Source organism: Ammodytes marinus, assembly GCF_949987685.1.
Source record: "Ammodytes marinus genome assembly, chromosome: 8".
NCBI lineage: Eukaryota > Metazoa > Chordata > Actinopteri > Uranoscopiformes > Ammodytidae > Ammodytes > Ammodytes marinus.
The window spans coordinates 14,938,960-14,966,923 of NC_137212.1; the positions used below are offsets into that span (position 1 = coordinate 14,938,960).

At 41.1% G+C, this 27,964-nt stretch overlaps 3 protein-coding genes and 1 long non-coding RNA gene across 4 annotated transcripts; 1 reads left to right on the forward strand and 3 right to left on the reverse strand.

Annotated features, from left to right (window-relative positions):
- Positions 1-1,695: 1,695 nt before the first annotated feature.
- Positions 1,696-5,374, reverse strand: LOC307254182. Its single transcript, XR_013844980.1, has 4 exons — positions 5,068-5,374; positions 4,830-4,898; positions 4,353-4,475; positions 1,696-1,873 (listed from the first exon to the last, which is right to left on the reverse strand). It is a non-coding gene; the product is annotated as an uncharacterized lncRNA (long non-coding RNA).
- A 135-nt stretch (positions 5,375-5,509) lies between these two features.
- Positions 5,510-7,214, reverse strand: tmem44 (transmembrane protein 44; the record flags this gene model as incomplete). Its single annotated transcript, XM_080032241.1, has 6 exons — positions 6,982-7,214; positions 6,776-6,902; positions 6,606-6,696; positions 6,201-6,361; positions 5,820-5,909; positions 5,510-5,713 (listed from the first exon to the last, which is right to left on the reverse strand). The coding sequence occupies exons 1-6, from the start codon at positions 7,200-7,202 to the stop codon at positions 5,510-5,512; spliced, it is 894 nt and encodes a 297-aa protein (XP_079888367.1). The 5' UTR covers positions 7,203-7,214.
- Positions 7,215-7,965: 751 nt separating this feature from the next.
- Positions 7,966-14,209, reverse strand: lsg1 (large 60S subunit nuclear export GTPase 1). The gene is made up of 14 exons (XM_080032029.1): positions 14,008-14,209; positions 13,038-13,164; positions 12,536-12,656; positions 12,357-12,443; positions 12,099-12,185; positions 11,927-11,987; positions 11,551-11,727; positions 10,987-11,352; positions 10,674-10,775; positions 10,005-10,157; positions 9,345-9,459; positions 9,024-9,103; positions 8,724-8,894; positions 7,966-8,646 (listed from the first exon to the last, which is right to left on the reverse strand). The coding sequence occupies exons 1-14, from the start codon at positions 14,095-14,097 to the stop codon at positions 8,467-8,469; spliced, it is 1,917 nt and encodes a 638-aa protein (XP_079888155.1). The 5' UTR covers positions 14,098-14,209; the 3' UTR covers positions 7,966-8,466.
- Positions 14,210-15,474: 1,265 nt separating this feature from the next.
- Positions 15,475-17,393, forward strand: fam43a (family with sequence similarity 43 member A). The gene has a single exon (XM_080032554.1). The coding sequence runs from the start codon at positions 15,657-15,659 to the stop codon at positions 16,707-16,709; it is 1,053 nt and encodes a 350-aa protein (XP_079888680.1). The 5' UTR covers positions 15,475-15,656; the 3' UTR covers positions 16,710-17,393.
- The last annotated feature ends 10,571 nt before the right edge of the window (positions 17,394-27,964 follow it).

Sequence of the window (27,964 nt, forward strand, 5' to 3'; positions counted from 1 at the left end):
GGATTTTTAAACCCCTCTGATTCTTGCAGGTTTTACCGCAGATGCACTGTACTGTCGTCGTCGTTATTCCGTTGTCCTGGGTCGTCGTTTTTTTGATCCGTCCTGTTGGGGTGCTCATCCTCCCCCCCTCTCGGGCACCCCTGGGGGTATTTTTCTTTAATCGTGTCTGTAGCTTGCTTTGGGTTCTTCCTCTCGGAAGAAGTGGCTTGGGCTGCCAACCCTCCCCACCCCGGGTTGCCGTCTCTCCGGCCGTCCTCTGTCTCTCCAGATGTCACCACACTTTTCGTGGTCGTCACCCAGTCTGTTCCTGGTTGTCACTGGTACTCCAGAAGTTTCAGTTAACAATACATCTACTGATGCACAACATCCAAAATGAATGCCCCCAGAAGGTTGAGGAAGCATCTTTTGCAATACGAGCTCCAGTTAAACTAATGTGTGTAATGATGGATCTCATTCAGCATCTCAGATTGCAGGCCTCTTAGCCAAAGCCATACACATGGGAAACATTCCCATCCATCAGAAACATAAGATCAATGCAAGCTGTGTGGGTTTTAATTGTAGGTTTCATTGGTCAAATCCCAAATGTATTAAAAGACAAAACAGCTAAATAAATATATATGACACACTGACTGAATTAAAGTATTCCACTATACGTAGTGCTGGACAATACGGTTGAAGACAATATCAAAGTATTCATAGGGATTTCATGTCATGACAAATGTACAGTACACAAATGACCACATAGACAAACATTGAAAGCAACTAATTTATTCCAGTGTTATGTATAATAAGACAAATATACTGCATATCCCAAATAAACAAATCAAATTAAAACTTTAATTTCCAATTTTGTAATTAATCAATTTAGCTTTAAATGACAACTTGCTCCAAATCATTAACAGAAATTGAGAGCAGTGACAACAGTCTTATTTAATTCTCTCCTAGATGTTTACAGGCTTATGAAGGTGTTGTGTAAAATTCATTTCAGCATTTGCTTTGTTACACCTCATTTGTCACACAGAGACATGTCACTTGAGGAAATGTAACAGGGAGGAGTATATTGTGCTTCATAACGTTGCTCTAATCTGTGTATTGTTCCGTTATCAGGTTTTTAGGAAGTCCCTTCAGTTAAAAATGCCCTGGCCTGTTGCTCCAGCATGGTGGCCTGTGGCAGATGGACAGAGTTCGGAGGGGATGATGGAGAGGATGGAGGAGTGCTGGCCGTCTAGTCTGGTGCTTATCTGCTCCTCTGGGCCTTTTCCCAGCCCAGCCCTTGATAGCCCAGGTCGCCTAGCAAAATACAGGATGTGACCCGATGACCTTACAAAGCTGAATGGGTGCAATATTGTTTTATTAGGGGAGGTCTTTTCTGTAAACCTTCCTAAGAGGGGTCTTGGTTCTCAAAAGGGCTGGATGAAGGCAGTCAAGACAGAGTGTTGACAGCAGCTTTAATTGTCTCTGTGCCTCTACCAGATAAATAAACAGAGCTGCACAATGCAACTAAAATGAAAGATCCACCATACCTAACCAGAAATTTTCAACAGCAATCGAGTCAATGAGAAAAAATGCAGTGACACACACACACACACAAAAAGAACTGTGCAGTAAAAGACAGATGATGCGTCAGTGTTTATGCTATTTTTATTACCCCTTCAAATGAATGCACCAGATCTGTGTCACATCACTAACTGGGAATTACATTTTCTTTTCCGTCACTTGGCTGAGCCCTCTTATCCGACGGACAGAGTTTTCTGTCAGTGTTCAGATGGGGCGCAGGTGCCGATGGATCAGGGTTGGTTGGCAACCCCTGCAGTGGAAACTCACCCCCTTCCTGTTTTTTTGCTTTTGGCTTGCTCCACTGTTCGAAATCCCACTGAAAGACATGGGACAGGTCAAGATATTAAAATGGAGAATTCCAGCAGAAGGATTATGATGCGTTGTTCTCTACAATGCTTGTACAAGTGTCGTCATACCTTAATCATCCCAGAAGCTATTCACTTATTGAATTGTGTGTCTACAAGGACCTTAAGTCTACCTTATTATGAAACCTGTTGTGTAAGAGAATTACATGAATGCCACAAATGCAAAAGATTTAGACATGCCCGCATTCAAGAGTTAAGTCCTGGCCGGCATTCAAGATCACACAAGAGACCGTAAACATCTCCAAAAATAGCAGAGGGTAACGCTGGCCCCCTATAGACAAGGCAGGCATTTCGCACTACTTCCTAGGCAGACAGACCCAACCCTGTACTGCTCTTTAATCAAAGATCCTTTTACAGCAGAACAATTGGGCCACAAGGCAAATTTCAAACAATTCCACCCCTGACTGTACCCCTCAGCCTCCCTTCACCCTCTCCCGGCACTCAGCAGAAAAGTGAAAGACACACACACACACGCACACGCACACGCACGCGCACACACACACACAGTACAGTACAATAAAAAAACTCAACTGCTCAGTTTATGCGCACGGCACACTCCAAAACTTGCTGCGGTGTTATCATGATCAGTGATTACAGTCATGTAAAGCAGACACATTTTATAAATCATGCTACTGTATATGTATGCCAGCTCAAATGATCCTGTAGCTCTACGATCTCTTCCTTTCTGGTGAAACATTTCTACAGTTGGGTAACCTGTGTGTTTAATGTAGTGGAAAAGTTTTCAACCCAAATGAAAATGGACAGTTTTTCAAGGAGCAGAGTTCTATGTATTGGGGATTGAACATTAGACACTGTGCTCACTTGTATGGAAAAATATCTTTCCATTGAATCACCAAGTAAACATCTTCAGTTAAGTCTAACTAGGAAGTGGAAAAAGTGCCAGAGACGATGAGCCTAATCTATCTATTTACCTTCTGTCTTTTTTGTTTAGAAAAGACTGCAGACTAAAGGTTTGTTCGGTTGTGATCAGCAAAGATTAGCATTTATCAAACGGATTTCTTACAGACTCAGATTTATCCGAGTTGCCCTCAAAACACTGAATATTTGGAAGCTGCTGTGGTGTAACCCAGTAATGGGATTAGAATAAATTGAAGAGAAAGGGAATTTTCACACATGCAAATTAAAGTTGTTATATGCTTTATCCCATAAAAACGAAAACACACAGTACATTGTGAATACTTTGTTGAAGCCCTCGTGCTTCTCTAACACACCAACTGCGCTCAGGGCATTCACGTCATTTGCTTTTTCCTGTTTGGTGAACGCTATCAAGCTGCAATTGTTTGCACACACACACCATTTGCCTTTGTTTCTGATTAAATGACATCCTCCATAGCTTGGCTCTCTGCAGCAGCACAGTAAGGGAGTTTTCTCTTGTGGTGGTGAGCCTCTGGGCCTTGAATAAAAGAAAAGGCTTGTAATTTCACATGCCCCGCAAACTCAAACTATGCCATTTCAAACAGGGGAAATTATATAAAAGTGGACTGTCAAAAAATAAAAAATAAATAAAAAAGATTTGTATAACTGGGTGCAATTGTACACTGCAGAATGAAGCCATGGTTACATAAAATCACCACCAAATACAAACCCTGCTTTTCACAAATATCCTCTTCACCCACAGAAACTCCTTCTATAGACTTCGACTCATCAGTTGTTGAAAGGACATGCTGACCAATGTCTTCACGCACTTCCCTCATAGTCACGTGAAAAACGTAAAAAACTGCTACTTCTTCTAATGAGATCTTCTGAGCACTGCATTTTCATTTGCTCATTGTTACTTCTAAACATTTATATTGAGGGATTTCGTCTTGTCTAATGTCACAGGGATAGCCACCCAAAGAGAGGTGTGTAGTGCTATTTAGGCATATGCTGTAGTCTAAGCAAGGAATCACCTAGTCTAACATTCGTCAGGCCGTATCAGTCTAGACTGTCACCTCTTCACAAACTCCAGAGCAGCGCTGTGCAATGGAAAAGCCGTTACACACGCCAATAAATAGATTCAATTTGGCAAAGTTCACACAAGGTTATATAAAACAGGTTAGCTGCAGTGAAACAGCCGTTGCATTCATTCACACTCACATGTACCTGCTGCACCACCATGCTGCCACCCTCTAGTGGCCCCCTAGGAGAGGTACATGTCATTTCTTTATTTATTTCACAGGCTCTGATCTGTACCGAGGTCATGGTTCAAAAATTTAATTTTCAGAATCCACGATTGCGAAAAGATCAACAGAATGACAACAATTTGTGATGCGGTTCCTGACATAAGATTCCCTATAAGTATTAATAAAAGAAATATCTATATCACTTCCCTATGTGGTTAAGTTTCTCACTAAACTAATTTTGGCAGCAGAATGTCCTACTGGTCACCAAAGATGACTTTAAATATTTCACTCAAGTAGACCGACCCACCTCCAGATCAGAACTCAATGAGGAATCGCAGGATGTATCCGAGGTAAGGAAAGCGTCCAGTCCAGTCCGTATCATTCTGTCAACAGGCACGCGCTTCAGCTTCTCCTTGGACAACGTCACCTCCTTAAGTGAAAAAATAAAAATTAATAATATTTTATATATATATATGGAAAAAAATAAGAGACCACTCCAAATGTTCAGTGTCTCTCATTTTACCATTTATAGACATATGTTTGAGTAAAATGAACATTTTGGTTTTATAATATAAACTGACGACATTTCTACCAAATTCCAATACATTTTTTTGTCATTAAGAGCATTTTCAATAAGTTATGTAGGGATGAATATTTAAGAGAAATCCAGACTGGTCTCTTAATTTTTTATTAACACAGAAAATGTTTTCCTTGTAAGAAAATATTTCTATTTTATTTTACTTCTCATCATTGTCAACAGTGTGTGCCACAAAAATGTGCTTACTTTGCTCGCAGGTTGAACACTGACATCCATATAACGGCCCATCTCAGTCTTCTTCTGGGCCTGTTTGGTCTTTAAAAAGGGGAGAAGTTGAAAAGTACACTGTTCAAAGCAAGCAAGCAAAGATGTGTCTTCTTTATACTAACCTTGACTACACAATAAATGAAGCAAAATATTCCTGTATGACTCCTGTGTTTTTTGGGAAACAAATAGACCCAAAACATGACAAATCAAAACTTACTTTTGTTTGTGCTGATGGAAGATCTTGCCGTTTTTTCTGTGTCTTCGTGATGCCGTTATCCTCAGAGGGGAGGTGGAGAAGGCTCTTTGTGTCTGGAGAAAAAAGGATGAGCTGCCGTGCGGTTGTTCTCTTGCACCAATAGATGACCAGAATCTGAGCACATTGGATTAAAGCTAAACACAAAATCAGTACAATTACTTCACATACAATTGTATCGCATGGGATTCCTCAGGGATGAAACATTGAGGTCAGTATTGTATTGTTCTTCTCTTTGATTAGTTTTTTGATGATATTGCTGTTTGTTTGTGTAGATCCTGGATCAGCTTTCATCAGGCTGGATCAATAATGAGCTATAAACCTTTCCAGGGACCGAATGCAGTTCTGTGGTCAATGCCCTAGTTGAAGGCACTGGCAGGATATTGATAGTCTGGTGTTTAAAGAGCTAAAGCCCTACACTACACCCACATAAGGATACGAGAAGGTCCAGGGTGACGCAGCATATTGCCGAAAGCAACCACGGCATGACTCTTAAAAGAAACCCAAACTGAGTGGCATCGAGGAGTATGGCAGCAGCGTAGAGGGCACCAGACAGGGAACACAGTAGTCCAGAGGTCATGTGAGCCCAGGTCAGCATCTGTCCTCTGTACTAAAGGGGGGAAACAATAAGGTAATCATTTCCTTAAAAGCATTTGAAAACTTGGAACTGTTTTCTTTTATTTTTTGGGGGGAAATGAATAGGAAAAGTCACTTACTGCTCTGCGGAGTGCAGGGAACCTGGAGGTAAAGGCGATGACTAACGACAGAAGGCCAAGTATGTAACCCAAAATGTCATTGTAGTCCTCCTATCCGAAGAACAGTTTCTTATTAGATGTTATATTGTCAGATACAATAGGGGTGAAGGCAATGTCATCTTAATACACAAGACTGAAGAATATCCATCCGCACAAAAGAAAGGTGTAGCCTACACAGTGTGACAGGTGTTCAGTGTGTGAAAATACTCACACACACTGCAGTAGATTCAACCCGTAGCCACGTCTGATATGTAAATGTATTTGTCTACTGAACTACACCAAGTCCCATGATTAAATGGACTTCAACTAGCCACAGTGGTTGTATTGTGTGTGTGTGCTCACTTGGAAGGCGGCATCATGCAGCAGTGTCCTCCTGCCTATGGGCCTGTCTGCTGGGCTGTGGGCGACCCTGGACCTCAGGAAACCCCCTCCGACCACCATCAACACGCTCACTGCCAGGAGGTGCTGCCTCCTGCGCCGCCTCAACATCCTCCGCCTACTTTCTGATGGAGTGTGCGCACAAGGGCCAGACTTTTACAGTTGGAAACAGTTCCAACAAATCCCTTATTCATTTGTTTGGTTATCTGTGTGAAGCATATTGATAAGTCTGTTTTGCCTTAAGGGTTTTGGCCACTTGGGTGTTAAATTACTGACGCTTCCTGTGCTACCTACCTACCTTTCTACACATTGTACAGTTTTAAGATTGTTCTGAGAATGATAATTGAAAAGCCATTCCTCAAAACTAACCTGCCTTTGAGTTCCAGCACAGGACCACAGGGAAGCACAAAGAAACAAAGTGGACAGCATCCACAGCAGCAGCCAAGGTACCCATTAAGATCTTAAGAGGAGGGGCAGAAAGAATGTCACTGCCTGCAGAAGGATTAAAAAGGACCCTGATTAAAACTAGTAGAAGTTACCTGAAGGTGCAGCCGTGTGGACAGAATGGCTCCAACAGTGCTGCACAGGTTACCCAGGAGGCTGTAGAAGAATGTGATGATTTCTCTCGGGGTTTCTGCCCGAGATCTGCACCTCTGACACACCAGTCTGAAACAATTAACACGTATCGGTGCCACAACCTGTCCAATAAACTACAAAATGCTGAATACAAATAACATAAACTTACAGAGAGCATGACAGCAGTAATAGCAGCGCGGACAAAGAGCTGATAGCGATGGGGACGCAAAGCTTGTCTGCGTCGCGGGAGAAACAGGTAGAGACTGAATCCACGCAAAACTCAACCAGGCTGGAGGGAAAGGTGTTAGGATTTCGTTTTGTTCGAAGCTCCAAGGTCACTGCACGTCCCCCCATATTAAGTGCGAGTATGTTCACATTTCTTGTTAGCATAATAAAGAGCGAGGCCATGCAGTCGACGTGCGTGTCCGCTTGTCCAAACGCACAGGAAAAATCGAATAGAAGGGCGTGCAATTAAGGGCGGAGCTCACCTGTGATGCACCTTAAGAAAATACCACATGGTAGGATAAAATAACATTCTTAAAAAAGTTATAGCCTATCACCTTAGTTTGGAGAGCCACCACCCACATCTGCATCCAATGTTCAGGATGGTCTACTGCATGAAGTAGTTTTTACATCAATGGCTTGAGGGTTGGTTCTGAGGTGATTGGGCTCTGCAGACCTCCCCTCATTTATTTTGGACGTAAAATAATATGTAATATTAACTGACAAAACCTCTCTGCTGTGAGCACAGTGCATTCAGGGAATTTATCTGTAAAAGATATACAAACACAACTGCAATATCATGCCGGGTGCTAAATTACTCCTAAACAAGAAATCAAATGAAAGACCACATTCATGTGCAATCTGGAGGTTTTAAGGCTACAATTCGTCTTATTTCTTCATCAACTTTTCAGGCAATCTATACATATTCTAGAGTCTTCAGATGATACACATAACTAAACACCATGGTTGACGCTCCTCTCATTTCCATGATTTCAATAAATGTGATCAACATTTTGATTTTTAATGTAAACTTCAATAATCCTAACCTGCAGAAAATATATCTTTAAGAAACAAAACCCCATATGAATGCATATGCCCTCGGTCATTAGTAAAAGTTGTGTTTGGAATTCAGAGTAATCTGAGTAACATCAACATGAACAGATTTGTTTTATTTCATAATCCAGTTTAGTCACAATCACAATATATATAATATATGGATGAAAGCAGCATCCAACATAAAGTAACGTGTCCGGTTAATCAAAACTTTGTAAATTGTCTTGTGAAATTTCTTCAGAATACATATTTCAAAATGTCCTTTTCAATGTCTTATACATTTTTGCACCATGTGGATGTTGAGTCAATTTCTGAACAGTGTTCTGAGATCAGGTGAAGAACTGGTGATCCAGCTGAAGGAATGCATTGCACCACTATGATCGTCTAACCCGAGTCAGTACATGATAGATTGTGCACTTCATTTGTTAATATCAAAACAGGCTGACCTTTCAAAACTAGCGGGAGTTGAAGGGGCCAGATTCTACATACAGACACTACTCAGCATACATTCCTTGGGAATCACATGTGAACTGCACTGGGGTTTTACAAATTCCTGCTGAAATGTGTAAAATAAAAGCACTTTAATTTCAGATGCTCATCAGGCGTCTAGGTGATGGGTAAGTCGGCGTATTTTCTCCTTCTTGTTCTGGTTGCCGTGTTTTTTCCAGGGTTTTCCAGCCACCGTCTCCTGTCCAGCTTTTCCCATGGGGACAGGTCCACTTCCTGGTTTGTAGCCCATGAAGGACTGGACCCCCTTGGAGAGCGCCCGCACGTTCTCCTGAGGACAGAGATCCCATCAGCATAATTGTTTTCTGACAACTAATAACCAATAAAACAACAGAAGATGTATTGTACCTGATGAAAGAAGCTCTTGTCGACCGGATTTTCAATTCTCCTGATTTTCTTTTGGTTTGCTGTTGCGGAGAGGCGATATTCCTCGGAGTCTCTGCTCAGGAACGTCTTGTGCTGCGGCTGAAAGTCTTCAGCTTTAATATGTGGAGGAGGATGGCAGTACAGAAGCTTTCCCTGTAGGGTGTCAACGAGTGTTAGGAGCTGTGTGTTCAGTAATTTATTATGTAAGACAACACAATTTAATAGAGCAGCTACTAGATAAAAAGAACATAAGTGGAACTGTAATTTGGGTCTGGCACTTACGCAGACATAATCCTTCAGGATGTACCGGGCTGATCTGGACTGATCAGGCTGGCCGTGTGCCGTCATGAAGCCTCTCATGTCTGATATAGGTGAAAGCACATAATAAACGTTATGCAGCTCCTATTCACAATGCTTTTAAAAAACATGAACATAAACCTAAAGAAATGCACTTTATTAACTGGTATAAAAGACGGGGTGGGTGGATCACTCTCACAGTCTATGTTCATACAGAGTCGCATGCTATAAAGTACATCCTTTTGGCCTATTGTTCTTCTTTTTATTATTTATTATAATAACTCTATAAATGTCTGGTAGTCTCACATCCATAAGCCATCAGCATTTCCTCAGATGACGGGTTCCTGTCAGGGTCTTCATCTTCTCGTGGTCGGATGATGTTGATGCCGTAGGTGCCTTCTAAAACATTACGAGGGATTGTCTGACATATGTGAAAAGTCTGTTAAGGACTTTATAGGTCAGCATCTGGGAAATTCCTGAAGTCAGATGTTAGAAATACAGGATTCTAGGAATTAATATTTTCAAGATCAACGTATCAAATGAGACCGTTGTCACAATAACTGATACTTGGTCACAGTGACATGCTAAGTATGCATTCAATCACACTGCAATGGTGGAATGGATGGTTAAGTGTAAGGATGGGTTTGATGTGATAACAGTTAGCAAAGGTATCTATCGATGCATCCCAAACTCTAGACAACAACCTACACATTTCAACAAAAAGGACCATGTTTCCCATAACCCTGATTGGTTTCTAGAAGATTTCTGCAGCTCAAGCTCCTAAGATGCCGCTAATGTTATTTCCATAGGTCCTTTCCTCATCTCATTTGTCTCATTGTGAGCATTTATACATTCCCTTTCTCAATATACATGTATATAATGACTATATAAAACAACTCTTCACAGATCACCTTTGATGGTCATGAAGTGGTGGATTATGCAGCTAATGTGTCAAAAAAAGCATACAAAGGATATAAGGGAGACAGCAGGTATGTGGTCTCTCATCTGGTCAATGGGCAGGATCCCACAGCAAATCATCTCAGCTTTGGTAGAAACAAAGGAGGGCATGACCAGACCGGGGCAGTCACAGAGGCACATGCCTGGCTCCACATACAGAGTCTGTGATACATGTCGAGACAAGGCAACAGAAACAATCACACCACAGGCTTTCTGCTATTTGGAACAAATGACTTTGATATTTGGCCTAGAACACTTACTTTGATTCCTCCTGACAAGTACACACTAGCAAACTTATGTTCTGATCAACATGCATATGTGAATGAAGCAGAATCATTCTAAAGTGACAGGCGTGTAGACAGTATTTGTCATCAGCATACTGCCACATCCCACATTTCTCCATGTAAATAAACACGTTTGCCTAGAGGTGTATGGTGGTAAAGGGTTGGAAGTTGTTGGAAGTGAGAAGCAATGCCCCTAAAGCAAAAAATGGATAAGCGTTTCAAAACTGAAAAATTAAAACAACAGGACACTTAACTGAAGCGTTTACTCGAGGCTTGGGCTGCTATAACCGATGCAGGGAATTTTAAATCACTTGAGACACAGACTGTGGCTCAGGTGAAATTAAAACGATTAACATCAAAGTCTCTGTGAAAAATTTAAGCATTTAAAGAGTACCTGAAAGTGCTTTGTGTGTCCGGGAGTGGCTGAAACAGACACCTTCTTGTTCCTTAGAATAGTGTTGATGGTGGTGCTCTTTCCCACGTTAGGATACCCGACCTGTTCAAACACGATAAAAATAGGAATGGCTTTACAATCAATAAAAAAGGGTGATGGAAATTGTAGAACAAATTTAAACCCATACGTGTTCAAGCAATTTCTCCTGTTAAAATGTGTGACAAATAGAAGCCAGAGGACTCATTTAGTAAAAAAAAAAAAAAAGCATAATAAAAGATTCAATCTGCTGTAAAAGTGTTGAGTTTTTACCCACCATTCCCACAGTCAGTTGTCCGTCTTTAATTCTGGGCCCGTTGTGAACCGCCTTGAACATGTCCAGCAGCTCATCCTTATGCAGCAGACGACTGGAGTTGTGGAAGGAGGACTGGTTGGATGAACAGGCTGTCCATTCCTCTTCTTCCCCCTCACCTTCGGAGCAGGTGTGCCAGTCCTCTTCTTGTACTGTAACCTTTTCCCGCTGGTCCTCCTCTGAACCACTGTCTTCATCCTCCTCTTCCTCCTCCATCTCTCCATCGAGCACTTTTGGGGGCGGGGCTTCATTGTCCGGCTGTCCTCCTTCTTCTTCGTCTTCTTGGTCACTCTCTTCACACGCTGGCTCCTCCACCTCCACCTCCATTCCCTGTGACAAGAAATGTTTTGTGATGCTAGAGAGTAGGACTATTCACGGGCAATTTTACAAAAACAAGCAGAGATTACAAACGTAACATCCACCTCCCCGTGGTGAGGGGATTTAGAACGACAGTTATTTGCTCAAAAATAAAATAAAAGTACCACATTACAATTCAGAGAACAGGTTCCGAAACCTCCGTCTCCTCACCTTTTCAAGTGCATCCAGTCTGTCGCTCTCAGCCAAGGCAGACCAGAACACTGCCCTCATCCCCTCTCTCTGGAAGAACCTGGCCCAGGTTCTCCTCTGCTCCCTGGTCAGCAGGTCAGCCTTATTCACCAACATCATGTTCACCTTGTGCTCAGACACTTCCTTCACATATGCCTCCTGGCAGCACACCAAAATAAAAAATATCAACAAGTGAAGTTTTTTTGCTCGCCTTGATGAAATATGTACACTGGTGATTATTTGACTTGTTAACTCAATACAAATATTAAGACAAGTCTGAAAACATTGGAAGGTGTAGTCAAAGTGTATCTAAATGCCCCCGTGTCTGACTCAAAGCAACTCGACCCAGTGTACTCACCAGGTCATGGCATCTGAAGAGCAAAGGATTTCTGGCGTCGACAATTTGAACTACGACGTCGCTACAGGAACAAACAAAAACAGTTTTGACTTGGAAGTATGGCGTAAAATGAACATATTTGTTAATGAAAGCCAGGTAGGAGCAGACGGCTGTAAAAAGCTTCTGTTTTTACCTCCTCTCAATCACTCTCCACAGTTGTCTCCAGAACTCCAGGTTCCTCTCAAATGGGGTGAGGAGTAACTTTTGTTCCTCTTCCAGCCTATAGGAGGTAACACATGCAGTTAGATAGGTGACATTGGCAATACTATCCTGATTCAACAACACAAAGCACATATACAATTATTTGAAAGATGCAACAATGACCCTACTGCCTAGAAGAACACAATCTTTGTATTAGCAGATGAGACTGAATATACAGAATATTACACACGCTGCAAGTACTCGTCTCCACTCCAGGAAGCTGTCTTTCTCTGTTTGCTGAAGCACATCTGCACTGGTGTTTTCATCCCAGTGGGGCCTTAATATTTGGAGAGAGATATCGCATAAAAATTAAAATAGCAAAATGTGAAATGACAATCGTAAAGTGAAATGAACATTGGATGTACTTACCGTCTAGGAATTTTGAGGAAATGTTTGTTGTCCTGATGCAGCTTCTCCAACCTGGTTCTCTCTTCAGCTGTTATTAAGCCTGCTCGAGCTTCCGCTGGCACAAACTTTATGTTGAGTTTTTCTAAGAAAAAATGCAAGAAACAGTCAGAGACAGCGGTGGGATCAAAGGGTTACAGGTGCAGTATTCGGTCTGTACTGTTTGTTTCCATCCATCCATCCAGTAAGGGTAAGGGCAGTTTGGCCAAAACAGGTCATGTGCTTATTTTATACCTAGGAACAGGGTAGATATACGCAGTGCAGCTACACCGCAGTTTCAGTCATCTAAAATGACTGTGTAGCAGCGAGTATGAATTTGATCTGCGTTCCGTATCGAACAACAGCATGTTGTGAGGATAAGCGTACGTTCTGCCATGCGTGCTAAATTGAAATTATTATAAATACTTGGCCACAACATACAACACAAGACTTGCGTCAGGGTGAAGTGAGGTATTACATTACTTACCAGCAACAAACTCTGTTCCTGCCAATTCAGCAGTGGCCAGAAAATCATCCATGGAACTTTGTTCTGTCACTGACTGCAGGTTCAGCCGGCCCCAGTCATAGCCATCGTTCAGCTCACTGGTGTGGATCTGTTAAAGTGAAAAAAGGGTCAAATAGGACTTATATTTAGAACAAAACATATAATAAAATGACAGGAGCAGTCATTGGCCAGGAATTCCTAAATCGCAGGTTCCTTCCAACAACGGCGCAAAATAAAAAATAAAAAAAGTATTAAGAGGAACATACAGGTGAAGAGAGAAATCTGAGACCTAAGAAGTTAAGCAAAACATTATATATATTATAATATATCAAATTGAATGTAAATTAAAGGAAATACTAGTGAAAAAAAAGTAGGTAGGCTATATGAAATGTGTACAGATTAGATGTCAGTTCTAAATTACACGCAGGTATAAAATAACAAATAAACAGGTGTTGAACAGATGTTAAATGTTATAACGTGGCATAGAGATGAGTTCGAACAAATATTGAAGATTTATTGTATTGACATTCACCAGAAACATGTAGACAAACGAAATTACGAGCATGGCTCCTCTCAAAACAGATGGAAATGGTTATGAGAATATAGCTAGCTACATGTTTTTAAACTATAATGCTCACATAGCTTAGTAGCTCTACGCCGAATTGACTACAGGAACCCATTTATTACGAATATATGTTGATCTTTGAACTTTGGGTTTCCGAAATGCAAAGCAGCCTTGAATTGACATTTTCTCAATGGAGTTTGGCGCAAGCAACAGACCTAACTTTTCAAAAGGGTTCTCCGCTCTCCAGTTAAGTGAATAAGTTGAATGGCAGTTCAAATCAAGGCTAACAGTGAACTTTAACTTGATAATGTATCGTGAACAGCGAGTTGATTTTCCTGTAAAACTGTTTTAAAGGTGTTTAATAAAGTCGTTGTTGCCATGTCTTACCCACGAGTCGCCCCTCTTGTTTCCTCGGCCCGCCTGCAGCCTTTCCTTTATCAGAGCTCTACCCAGTCCAACTCCCTTTTTCTTACCCATACTAATCCCTGCTGTTTTCACTTCACACAAAAACACTGCGATATAATCAATCCAAAGGGGGAAAATACAATATCTACCACTGGATATATTTCCCCATGTGCACTACGTTGTTGTCGTAAAAACCGGAAGTGGCACAAACCAATACAGTTTCATATCCGGATGAATCGGCCTCAACTATTTAGAGATGTGTATCAATATATTTAATTCAAGCAAAACAATAATTTGCGTATAATAACTGATTAATTTGCCGCTGAAAATATCGAGATAATATCTTATTTAATTTAAGCATCTATGGAACATAGCTATGGTACAGTCCAAGTTTCTGTCCCGCGATTAAATGTGTCCTGAAGAAAAATGGGACATTCAATATTCGTTCCTCATACCAAACCGCATTAATTTTTTCAAACAATTAAATACATATAATCTTCATACATATAGGTGAAGAAGGTCATAAATCCCGAATTTAGGGAGCAATGTGCAAAGTAACAATACTCATCTTCCATTAAAATCAAAAGCAAAATAGATGCATTTCTGATGTGAACCAAAAGAGGGCAGCTTGTAACAATGATTGTCTTGCATACGTCACCTTCTTAAAATAATGGCCAAAGTCATTTTTTCAGTGTTTTCAGGAAACACAAAAAACTTAACCAAAGATTGAATAGATGATATTCATTAATAATTTCACTCAAACAGGTTAAAATGGCCTAAAACAAACTCTTGACATTCTGGTAATATCGTATAATGGCCTATGTCAAGTAAAATCACATGATCTGTTCAACTGAGGAATTAGGCCATTTTACCAGAGGTGGCCAGCATCATAAGGAGTTGATTTAAGCAAAAAAATAATTTTGGCCAAAAAGTGACTTAGGCCATTATTTTAAGAGTGACGAGATTATTTTCAAACGAACCAACAATACTGACAACCCCAGGAACACTAACATAGGAGGATAATAATACGGCACATATATTGTGTTTCCTGAAGCATTTTATTTTGACCACTTTGTGTATTTGCTGTTAAAATAGCTTATCTACGACTCCAAATAGTGTTTTGTGTTGATATTGTTTGTTTGTGTGTTTGTTAATACCGTTATGCTACCATTCGTATTCATGTATGTGCCAGTAATAGTTAAAAATGCAATCTTTAAATCATTAAGTTTAAATGGCAATTGTAAGAACTCTGTATTAACCATAGATAGTATTTAAAAGGTATTAACAAAGTTAGCCGAAAGGCAATACTTCCCCACTCCCCCTCCCATTTGGTTCAGTCCCCCCTACAGTCACACTCGATTGGTTTCTCCCTGTATATAAGTCTTGAAGCTCGTAACTTCACATCAGATAGTAGTCTGCCCTACTTGCTTACGGTACAGAGTAGGCTACATCACAATGGACCAGAGCACAACAGAAGAACAGATGAAGTACGCAGCCTTTGCGTTTAGTTCTCATATAATCGCTCACAGGTTAATTGACCTGACAGCTCAATAAACACTCGAAGGATTTATTATTAGCCTAAATATTTTTTCCCTTTTTCTCACAGTACACTTTGTTGCTGTTGACTGGAAATGGGCAGTACAATGCTGCCTTGGAAGAAGAATAAGTTCGACCTGATTGAGGAAGACAAGCAGACCAAGCAGAAGGGCTATGCGGTGAGTCTCAACTACTCTGCGCTCACCTCCTTCGCCAAGTCCTGCCCCGAGAGCGCACTCAACAGGGTGGGCAGCATGTTCAAGTCCAAGAGGAAAAAGGTCAAAATCACCAGCGAGGACCCCACGTACACGGTCCTCTACCTGGGGAATGCCACCACCATCCAGTCCAAGGGGGACGGCTGCACGGACGTGGCGGTGAGCAAGATCTGGGGAAAAAGCGAAATGGGCAAGAACGGCACCAAGATGAGGCTGACCATCAGCTCGCAGGGCATCCGGATGGTGCACGTGGACGACAAGGCCAGGAGGCCGGGACACTTGTACTTGCTGCACCGGATAACCTACTGCGTAGCGGACCCGAGGCTACCCAAGATTTTCGCCTGGGTTTACAGGCACGAAATGAAGCACAAGGCCGTGATGCTGCGCTGTCATGCAGTGCTGGTGTCCAAGCCGGAGAAGGCAAAGGCCATGGCGCTGCTGTTGTACCAGACCTCGGCCACGGCACTGGCCGAGTTCAAGAGACTAAAACGGAGGGACGATGCCAGGCACCAGCAGCAGCAGCTCATTGGGGAACAAACCATCCCGTTGGTCCCCATCAGGAAGTTGCTGAACGGACAGTGTTACTATAAACCCCCAGTGGAGCGTAGCCGGAGCGCGCCCAAACTGGGCTCTATCACAGAGGACTTGGTCGGGGAGGAGGAGGAGGAGAAAGCGATGCACTTTGAGTGTGAGGACGTTCTGGACACGGACGATGATCGTGTTGCTAATGGCAAACAGGAGTTGAATCAGATTATAAATGACTTAGGAGAGATGTGCATAGGAAACGACGTGCAGACACTTAAATCTGATCTCAGAGTCACCAGACTTCTTTCAGGGGAGAGCACGGGGAGCGAATCATCCATAGAGAGCAACCAGGAGCCCTCTCTGCTCACCAACGGGTTTGAGGAGGTAAAGGTGCACGAAATTGCCTAATTTTCTTTAGGGATTTATTGGCACCTCCGATGCGTTGTTTGGTTGAGCTACGGTGTCTCCACAAGAACATTGTTTTCCTTTGTCAACCTTGTGCCAGAGAGTGTATGTCTAATCGGTGCCTCCACAACTCATTGAGGGGATCCAGAAAATATCCTAAAAGGTTCTGTAGCCGCACATGGACACGCAAATAGGCATCCGAATGATATTTTTAAGATTGGGTAAACAGAAAAAATGGAAAAACAAGGGCAAGTCTATTTGAAACGTGACAGGTTGAACAGACAATATCCCAGTGCGCCTTGACGCACGACACTAATTCCATCTCTTTAACTTAAGAGGATTTGTTGTAGCTTGTTTACCTTAAGTATTTTTTCCACGCTTGAAGATGTTTGTTTGTTTTTATGCGGGAAAATGCTCACCACGATCCAAAAATAAAAAAAACATTACATTTTTATTGCACGAGACCCTCCCCTTCAGTGCTTCAAGTGGGTCTAAACAGTCCTCCTTAACGCCTTTGTTATGCCTGTTTGTTTATTTTACTTTGCACTGTTGTAGAATTTATGAAGTATTTGTCGACTACATGTACATAATGTTTTTTGTTATGTTGTCAGAAACATAAGTGTCCTATCTTTGCTGTGCAAATGGAAAAAAAAACACTTTTATGTATTAAAGTGTAAAATAAGATGTTTTAAGGATGAATATGTTATTTTTTAAAGAATACAAAATGTGGTTTGTTATGTGAACCTCATAGAATTACGAATAAAAAACAAAATGGTATAAAGAAGTTTCTGTGTACATTTGTGTTGAGAAACAACAAGGCCATGTTTTCCTTTGGTGCTCTTTAATATGAATGGGGATTTACCTTGTGAGTCCTGAATCAGGGTCAGATTTGCATATTTGAAAAGTCACATTAGGCCAGAGAAACAGAGAAATGCCATGTATTTCTTAGCTTTATAGCTTCAGGTTTTCTCAGTGTTATCACTGGGGTCTATGTGTTGTTGTCAACATGTATTCCATAGTCCTGGCTTGAGCTTCATCCCATTTTGCCCAAATTGCATTCAGGGAAACAGGCTGCAGAAGTTATTGAGTTAAGTTACTGAAGGCCCATTCATTCTGACTGACCTCAGGGAAGCCAGGCCACACAGGGTGACGTCACCACAAACACAAGCAGTTAGAGCATCACATGGGGCCCCAATAATGACAAGGCAGCAGCAGCCCCAGATCTCTTTAAAATACTGACTGTTTTTTAAATTTGCTATTACGTCAGACCTCCTCTGGTTAGACACGTTCAGATAATCTCGTTAGGGTTCAGACAAGCACTGTGCATCTGTACACTTTGGTGTTGTTTGCATCACTAATATAGATTCTTGCTTATAGCCACTTACTTACTGCAGTCAGAGCAACTACATTAGTAGTAGTCATGTGCCAGATCGACTTCAGCAAAAGATCAGTTAATAAACAGAAGTGACGCTGGTAAAAGATTAGATTACTTCCCTATATGAAATGCCAGCACATGAGGCTTTTCCTATCTAATACCTACAGTGGCAAAGAGACAAAATGCACCTCTCACACCAGCAAACGTGGCCTGTGGTCAGAGACGGATGTGACAGCGGTGACACTGACCTTTCCTGCTGCTCTATATGTGGAAGACCTGCCACTGTTGCTGTCACTTCCTCGTCACACACACAGCAACAGACCTACGCATAGGCTATACAGTTCCTGCCAGTTCCCCCGCCCCCCTCCCGAGACAGATATGAGATATAACTATCAACTGGGACACACACAGGCATTGATGCATTGATGTACGTAAGCCTTTAGTGCTATGCTGCCTGTCTGTCTGTCTGTCTGTCTGTCTGCCAAGGCCACACCCTGCAGGCAACAGCACGCAGTGAACTCTCGTCCAGAGCCAGGCATACTCTCACTTACATCACCAGCCCTGACACTGCACACTAACAACATGGCTGAATAAGACATGAGGAGGGAGAAAACAGGTCTGCAGCTGCTCAGAGGAGTCGGATATGGGGATTGTTATCTGGGTATAACACTATACTTGGCTGCCCAACACAATCCCATTGGCCATGCCGAGGTATTCACTGAAAAAAAAGAGAAAACACAGGGTCAATGGATTTCAACCAGCACTCTGGAGTGTCCTATAAAAAGCCTCAGTGTTCATTATGAATTGATGAGATTACAGGAGGAACACACACACACACACACACACACACTCGCGCGCAAGCAAGCTCTAAATCGAGACTGTTGTTGCACTGTATTTGTGGCTTGTCAAATGGTGCGCAGAAACCCACACAGTTAGTTTCTCCTCCTCATGTGGTGTGCTGCATTGCCTCCTGCAGAATTCACCCTTATACAGTACCTCAAAGACAGTATGACATCACATCAGCATGTGCCCAGCTTAACGTAATTAGTGGACAGTGCTCTTACCCCACAAACGTAAAGACAGAGCAACAGGCCATTTGTCTGCTGTTCCTGCTTATGTACAGCTGCTCCACGCATTCACAGCTGGACATTTGTCCCTGACCTACATTCACACACAGCCTCTCTAGTAACCCCACCTCTGCAAATCTCGCAATCTTCCAGGGTTGCCAGGATATCAGCCACCTGTGCAGTCAAATGTTTGAAAGTGTTTTCTGATGATTGTAGAACACGTTTCAAGCTGCCAAGAGTGGGGTTCCTGGCTGATAAGAGAGAATGAAAAAGAGAAGTCTTTTGAAATACACGTTTTACGTCCGCTTTTCCTTGAACAAATACTCAGCTGTTTGCTTAAACAATGTAATAAGTTTGAAACATTTTTAAGCTTTTTTAACTTTAATCAAGGTTGTACGGTGATATATGTGCATAGGAAATATAATATAATATAGCCATGTGAATAAACTTATATTTGAGATTAAAAAGAAAATCCTGTTAAAGCCTTTAACAAATGCAACAAAAAAAATGCAAAATTTCAGATAGGAAATTTGATTATATTATTCCAAGATTTTTTACATATATTCATAATGATATGTGATAATCTGTTTTATAACTTAAATCTTAAACAAGGTAAATATTAAAAGTCTAAAGTGCCATATCTTCAACTGAAATGTGGAGAAACAGAAATAGACAGTAGCATAAAATAGAATTAACAAACCACACACCCTGAAACTGTGTATGAGGTTACTTGAGTAAATATATGCACTGTTATATTAATATACAGTGGGTATTTGCCACATAATACAGTGAATGAATTACTTCGATTACAGATACAAGTACACTTTGCCATACCGAAAAAAACAACAATAAATGAACCTAGCAGTCACTGTTTTGTCTAATACAGGAGAGCACGAGTTTGCTAATTATCTGCTAGTGGAACACTGCCGCGGGGCATCACTGTACTGTGCTAGGCAGACACACAGCTTCATTTTCAACCATGCAAGAAAATATGTTCATCTATAATGCATGAAGAGGAGTCCAGGAAAGCACCAGTTAGTTACTGTGGCTGGATCTGATTACACCAGCAACATTAAGATGGTAGACGGAAGTGGACCTCTCTTGGCAGTTGAAACCTGAAACACATAAGCGAAACCCTAGAAATAGTAGCACAGTGCAACGTGTCCCAGCATGCCCTCTGATCATAATTAGATGCTTTGACGTAAACAGGTATCTCAGAGCTGGGGGCAGGTGAGGAGCAGCTGGATGCAATGCTATATGAAGCATGAAGGTGTGCAATTTACACGCAATCCGACCACAGAAACCACTGCTGAGGGTCATTTTACACACAGCATAGTATATGAGGTGCAGCAGAACTCACAAGTTGTGGTAAACTTTGTTGGCCTTCTTCATAGGATGATGCAATTTGACCTTGTGTGTGACAGGCAGACAGTGCCCACCTCTGAATTAACCAGGATGCTGTAAGGGTGTGAGACAGACAGAGAGTGAGAGACAGAAAGAGAGAGAAAATGGGCCAGCTTCACCACTCATTAGTTTGAATCTGACAGCTGTCCTCGAGGAGGTGTGTGCGTGTGTGTGTGTGTGTGTGTGTGTGTGTGTGTGTGTGTGTGTGTGTGTGTGTGTCTGTGTGTGTGTATGTATGTGTATGTGTATGTGTCTGTGTGTGCATGCAGGTGTACTCAGAGTGTAGGCACAGGTCATATTCATGCTCAAACATTTCATTTGCTCCTCTAAGACCCTGGCGGACTGATACATCCACGGGCAAAGACAGACTTGGCGTAATGAATTATTGAGAGAGTGTATCCATTAAAAGCGACTGTGTCTGTGAAACATTCAGATAGATGTTAGTGACTTGAATGCACCATTGGCTGTCAAATTGGGTTATGTCATCCAAAATGAACAGCCTCGATGAAAAAATAAACTCATAGGGATCCAGAGATGAGCTTCTCCACAGAAGTGCTAGAAGCTCTTTGAGGCTCTAAATATAGGCACAGCGGTGCTCCTTGTTACAAAACTAACACGCTGATGTTTAGAAGGTAGTGTATCATGACAACCAACTTGGTTTAGTGTGCAAGCATTTTCACATTTGCTAGTTAATGCTACTGCAATAATGTGCTAATGGCTAATGTGGATCACATTTGTTTTGCAGATGCTTGTTTATAAACCAAAGGATTGGACAAATAAATAACTGACCCAATGATGATGATTCCTAAATAAAAAAGTTGGGAGATCTATGCCGACTAACGTGGAGTCTGCGATTCTAATACGAATATCTCCTCACCGTCCGCCACCTGTCCGCACTGTGTGCCTGCTGATAAAAGTCTTGTGTTAATACAGTGCACAGCACAGGATCTGTAAACAGGTAGGTGTGTCATCAAAGGGAGGGTAATGGAGACCATCGACAATTCTCCAACCAATCAGCTTCAGGCAGGCGAAGTTAGTAGCAACAATGTTACTGGACACGTAGTTATTGATGACTACTGTTGGGCGCGTCTGGGGGCGGAGCCTCTGAAGGAGCACAAAGGGAGGAGTGTATTTGTTTTTGTGGTCAGTTTAAAAATCAGCAATCTCTCTCTGAAATAGCTTACTCCACCTTTAAGACGTATCCTCTGATGATCTTTATATCTGTACAAAATGTATTATTGCTAGAGCCACACAGAGCTATGGGTTGCACTGTTAAAGATCTGGCAAAAAGGATGCAAGCGCAAAAAAGGCGTTATGCCATTCAACGTAATTTTTACTCAGCTACTGTGGGATCGTTACCTTGCCCTGCTGAGTTCACTGCATACACAGTTGCAGGTACTTAGAAAATATTTCATCACCCTGCACTCAGCCATCATTCAGTTTCAAGAGTCCAGCCTTCAATTTCCCCTGTGAATCATCATGCCTGGCACACACACACATACTCTGTTGGTCTCCCCACAGTCTGCTCATCTAATGATCCGTGTCTGTGTCTATGTCTATGGGCCGAGTCCTGTGGGGCTGTGAAACTCTAGATCTCACAGTGTCCCATTCAGCCAACGCTGCTCTTGTTTTCCACTTGCTCCGACACAAAAGCTTTGGCCCCTGGAGAGCCATAGATTTCAGCAGGGTTATTTCGGTCTTTCCGTTCATGGGGAGGAAATGGAATAATAACAGGAGGAAAGAGAGAGAAGATCACGGGGCGACCCCTCGGACAGTTTATAGGCCTGAGCTGAATTCAGAACCCCTAATGGGATTTGTGAAGATAACCATCACCACGCTTTGTGTAAGGGAGGCTATGCATTGGGGGAGTGGGCGGGGCTGAGATGTACCCAGAATACTCCATTCTATTTGCTTTTGTTGTTCAGAGGAAGGAGCAAAGTGATCCTTGGTCCTGTACAACCCCTATTCACTAGATACAGTGGCCTACTTTTGAAATCGGTGGAAATATGAGGATCTATGGTGAAATCCACAAGTGCAATTTTCCTGTTTCAGATACGGACAGGAAACAGGGGCAACGTCAACAACACAACTCAGCTCTAGTCTTGTCCCATAGGATGCACGTTGCTGTGTGTGAATGAGTGTTTGAAGGTGCTTTTATTTTCTGTCAGGGAGGCTTGGGACACCTGAACTGGATCTGACGAACAAAATACAAATATGTCCACAATCTGGGAAAACCGGAAAGTCTAAAGGTTTTCACTACTATAAAATTTATTGTTTTTTATATAGTTATGCTTTGCAACGAGTTGTAGTTTTATGAAAGCCTCTTATCTCAACGAATGGAAGTTTATTATCCAAGCTCCAAAGGCTTGGTGCTGAGGGTGTTGAGTGTTTTGAGACTTACATATATTTTTTTCTTAAATTTCAGAACCGTATACATCAATCCTACAGTTGTTCACAGTGATATATTTACCAAGAGACTCTTACGGTTCAAAGGCATCAATTAGATTAATCATAACTTAGTTTTACACTGGCTGCATGACCATGAACAGACAGACCTTGTCACTTATAGACACATCATGACCATTTCAATCTGATCAATTCTGCATAGGGCATCCATGAATAAGTATCCTAATGAAAGTTTGATCAATGGACAGCCAAGTCGACTGGGTTCAGTCACCTTAGAACATGAGAAATGGCAGTACTTCAGTAGATTACTCTGGATCACAATATAAGGGCGTTGTAAAAGACATGGCATGATAAAGTTTTACTGCTGCTACTCTTCATTAACAAGTTATGTTATTCTAACACATTATGAAAACACAGTGCTGAGTGCCAAGATTTCAAGTGCTGAGAAGAATGCATTCCTTTAAATTTAGGTAAGCAGCAAAACAAATTAATTTTCTGCAGCTTACCAACAGTCTTTTTAGCGTTCCTACCAGGGGCTGCATGCCTTGCTCATGGGCCTGTTGCAAAGGGTTGCTTTCAGTTCTGTTTCTGAGGAATAACTGCATGAGGAGAGCAAAGCTGCATTAAGTTACTGTGTATCTCTGCAGGCAGACAGTCCAAAACCATTTGTCTCCCTACGTGGGGCATGCAAACAAAAGCGTCTCTTTTGTTCACAGCAATCCCAGCAATGTTGATTTAAACATTTTTTTTTATTAACCTTTATTTATACAGGTAAAATCTCATTGAGACCCAGGGTCTCATTTATAAGAGAGACCTGTTCAGGTAGGCATCAGCAGCAACACAAAGTTACAGACTAACTAAACATACAGGAGACACAACACAGAACACAAACGGTAAAATAACGCAGTACAAAGGGCAAAGAACAAATTAAGTACAAGTTAAGTTATGTACAAGTGCAGACCCCCACAGACTGTCTCAACAGCCTTGATCAGTTGCTGCTTTGCCTAAACAAAACTTTCCTTAGAATTGTACTAAAATTAAAAGCACAGAAAATACTCTCAGCTGATTTACAGTCTAGTGCTGTTTGTACCCGATCTTCTTGAGTCACTAGGGACCTGCTTGATTGACTCATAGCTTGCTTTACTGACAGGAGAGCCTGTAAAAGTCATAGGTGAAACTGATTAGATATCAATAGGAAGATAAAACAAATGGTTTGTGAACTGTTTTGGCCTGACAGACCTGAGCAGACTGGTCAGATGAAGGATGTGTTGTGAGTAAAACACTGAGGTACATCTCCTGCTCAATATCAATTCACAATATTTATGTGTTTCCAATATGTAATACAGTTAACTAAACACAGCAAGTGAACACAAGAGCAAATGTTGTAGGACAGCGGTTTTCAAACTGTGGGGCGCGCCCCTTTTTTCTTTTTTTTTTTTTTTTTTAGTTTGTGTTTTTTATACTAAGATCACGGCATAGCTGGACAAGATTTCTTCTGCTTCGTTCCTCTCACTGCATTTAAATGCATTCAGTATATTACAGAGAAATAGGTCTTGTTACAGAAAAAGAGCACCAAGCCCAACCCAGAGGACCCGGCATAATTTTTTTTATTTTATATTAATATTTTTATGGAAAATCCATGTGTCCTTCTTCAATAGCTTCTAATTCATCTGACCCAGTGTCTCCAAATTATTTGTTCACACAAAATTCCTCATATTTAGTAGGGGTGGGAATCTCTTGGCACCTCAAGATTCGATTCGATTCCGATTCAGAGGTCAACGATTCGATTCAAAATCGATTTTCAATGCATCTCAATGCAAAACATTTTTTATGTACATACCCATGTGTGAATTTCAAAAATATATTTATATGCACATCTGAGTTTGCTACTCGGAGTTTGCTAATCACTTCCTACTTTTGTGATGATCATTAAAGACAATCAACAGATGAATTGCCTTCTCTAATATTGTATTAAGAGAAAAGCTTTTCTTGTCACAAATATTACTTTCTAAGAACAGTGCAATAATCAATGCAGCTTGCATTTCAACACAATATGGAAGTATGTAAAAACTAAACCGATTCAGTTTTATTTTATTTCTAATCTCGTAAATCATGTTTCTATAGGATTTCTATTCTATTATCTATTATTTTCTATGTCATTTCAACACATTGTACAAAAAGTATGGCTTGGAATTCAGCTCTCATACAAAAACATAAACAGAGATAAAGCCGGTGCAGGTCATGGGTTTGCTGCTCTCAGCCCTTTTGAAGCCACTTTGGAAACAACTCGCACATGTGTGGTGTGCATGCGCAATGGCGCAGGAAGTATTAGTATTTACAAAAAAAAAAAAAAATAATAATAATAATAATAATAGGGGAAGGTGGGGTGATTTGTGCATTTTGGAAGTTGCAAAACCCATTGTTTCTAGAAAACCGTGGAAGAAATTGGAAATGTGACCACATTTTTAAGAAGAGCCATCCATTTGACTCATCCTGTAAAGAAGGGAGACACAAGGAATAAGATATAAGCACATTTAAGCTCAAAAAACTGTGTTTTGCCTTTCAAAGTAAAATTTCCATGATCAAGGTTTTTTGATTATTGTGTCTGAACAATTATAGACACGTTTGAAAACATTTGACACATGTTTTAGTGCTTTGGTATGCTACACTTTGAGTCTATATAATTAGCACAATGTCAACCCTAAATTGCTGCATCATGCCTATTATCCAAAATTCTGGGGATGGGGTGATTTGTGCGCAAGGGCCTGGGTGAGTTATAAGTAAGTAAGTAAGTAAAATGTATTTATAAAAGCACATTTATGACAGTTTGCACTGTCCAAAGTGCTGTACATAGTGCATTCAGTAGGTAAACAATGAAGGTAAAATAACAATAACCAAAATAAAAGACGTAAAGCCCATACATCCACATAAACACAGATAGTAGTGCAGAGGTAAGTAAGTAGTGCAGAGGTTAATGGGGAGGAAACACCAGGGTGTACATATGGGTTTTGAGCCTTGATTTAAAGGCAGAAATGTAGGGGGAATCACATTTGTCAGGTGGCAGTTGGTTCCACAAGCACGGAGCAACTAGTGCAAAGTACATTTCTGAGAGTTGTGCCAGTGGCATGGCTGTATACGCTGGTCACCAAAAGAAAGTGATTGTCTACAGTAGCTCAGAAGAGAGTGACATCTCAATTCCACTTAACGACACCACTGATGAGAGTTCAGATGGCCAGAAAGATGATGATGGTGACTTTGTCATTGTGACAAATGACAAGACAACTTTTTTTCCGAAAGCTATATTTCTTAAACAGTTTATTCCAGATCCAAAGTTTTTATTGCCAGGGATGCACAACATCCTGAAATATATGTACATATTTGAGTTGGAGACATAACTGTCAAGGCCTCACTTTAAAATCACTTTGAGTAAAAAGTTGCACAAATCACCCCACCTTCCCCTAATAATAATTAAAAAAATAAAAATAAAAAAATCGATTATTAACTTTTCTGAATCGATTCAGAATCGTCCGAGAGAGAATCGATATTAATCGGAAAATCTTCCCACCCCTAATATTTAGCCTCTTAATTTTCCTCTCAAAGTGCACCAGATTCATGCATTTCACTTTAAAAAGGTGAAAAATCTCCCGGGGGGGCATACCCCCGGATCCCCCTACGAGGGTCTGGTTCTCCACTGGCTACTATTTTCCTCCAGCAGGACATTGGAGGCACTAGCGAAAAAACACTGGGTGTGTGAATGACATTTAACTAGTCAATAATTTGGGCAAGTCTGTCTGCCTATCTATCTCACTCCGATGCACACTCAGTCACTACTATCCATGCTTAAAGGAAGCTGGATTAAAACACTGGATTAAGATGTTAAAATGTATTCAAAAATGTGTTAAAAAACGCACAAAAATGTTTAGAATGTTTGAAAAACTTGTTTAAATTTGTAAAATAATTAAAAGATCTTTCAAAACACACAGGGATTTAGAATTATTTTTTTTGGGGGGGGGGCTCCGCTGAAATTTGTTCTCTGAGGGGGGGCTCACTCTCTCACACTTTGAAAACCCCTGTTGTAGGACAACAAGAAAAATGTGTTACACTATACTGATAAGTTCAGAATTAGCATTTTGTGTCAACTTGCCCAATAAACCACATTAAAGGCGAGGAGTCAGAAATTCTGGAGAATGCTTTCTGTCATAATCACTTTTTATCAAAAACAGTGAATGTCTATTGTCATCCTCTGCCTGTATGTGTGCTAATTACATAAAAAACAGTGAACACACAACCTAAGGGCTGTAAACAGGCATGCTGCTAGCTATGGAGGGCCTATGCATTTACCCTTTGTGTACATACCAGTTTGAGGAGCCTAGGCTGCGTATTAACATTAAGTGAGTTTGACGACAAGCATTCTTCAGAAAGGACTCTTCCTTTAATTTATTTGGTTTGATGATATAAAGGGTTTTCCTGGCAACATCACTTTTCTTCCTAAACACATTTTCAGTTTCAAATTACTTTTGTATACTGTAAATGAAAGTTTCAAGGAGACAAGGTTGAAAATGGAAACTCATTGAACATAATGTAAAAACTTTCAACTGTTTCATCCTCAACCCAACCGCCCAATGGATTGAGTGATACTTGGTGAACATCAACAGTTAAAAATAATACAATAGAGCTGATGGGAATTACTTGTTATTCATTTACGCAGTACCACTCGATTCATCACGTTCTTTTTTTAAATACTTTCGGTATGGTATATATATATAACAATTTGCAATATCAATTTGACTTGTGTTAATCAATCAGAAAGGAGATTTATCAAAAGACACAGATATAAGCCATTTGCTAAGCATACTAGACATATTTCAAGAAGAACTTTCTTTGAATCATCGTGCACTATCAGGTCACAATTTTCTTCCTCAGAGAACAGTATGGTTACAGTCACCATCAGCCACACCACATCAGCGGCAAGAACATTTTCCCAACCAAGTGTGCCTCACTCTTCG

What these genes read in the sequence shown, in the direction of transcription:
- fam43a (XM_080032554.1), top strand. Translation starts at nt 15,657, where the DNA reads ATGGGCAGTACAATGCTGCCTTGGAAGAAGAATAAGTTCGACCTGATT.
- lsg1 (XM_080032029.1), bottom strand. Translation starts at nt 14,097, where the DNA reads ATGGGTAAGAAAAAGGGAGTTGGACTGGGTAGAGCTCTGATAAAGGAA. An exon ending in TGGAGAGTGATTGAGAGGAG is followed by an intron (nt 11,988 to 12,098) that starts GTAAAAACAGAA and finishes TTGTTCCTGTAG; the next exon opens with CGACGTCGTAGTTCAAATTG. An exon ending in TCCTGAAGGATTATGTCTGC is followed by an intron (nt 8,895 to 9,023) that starts GTAAGTGCCAGA and finishes GACACCCTACAG; the next exon opens with GGAAAGCTTCTGTACTGCCA.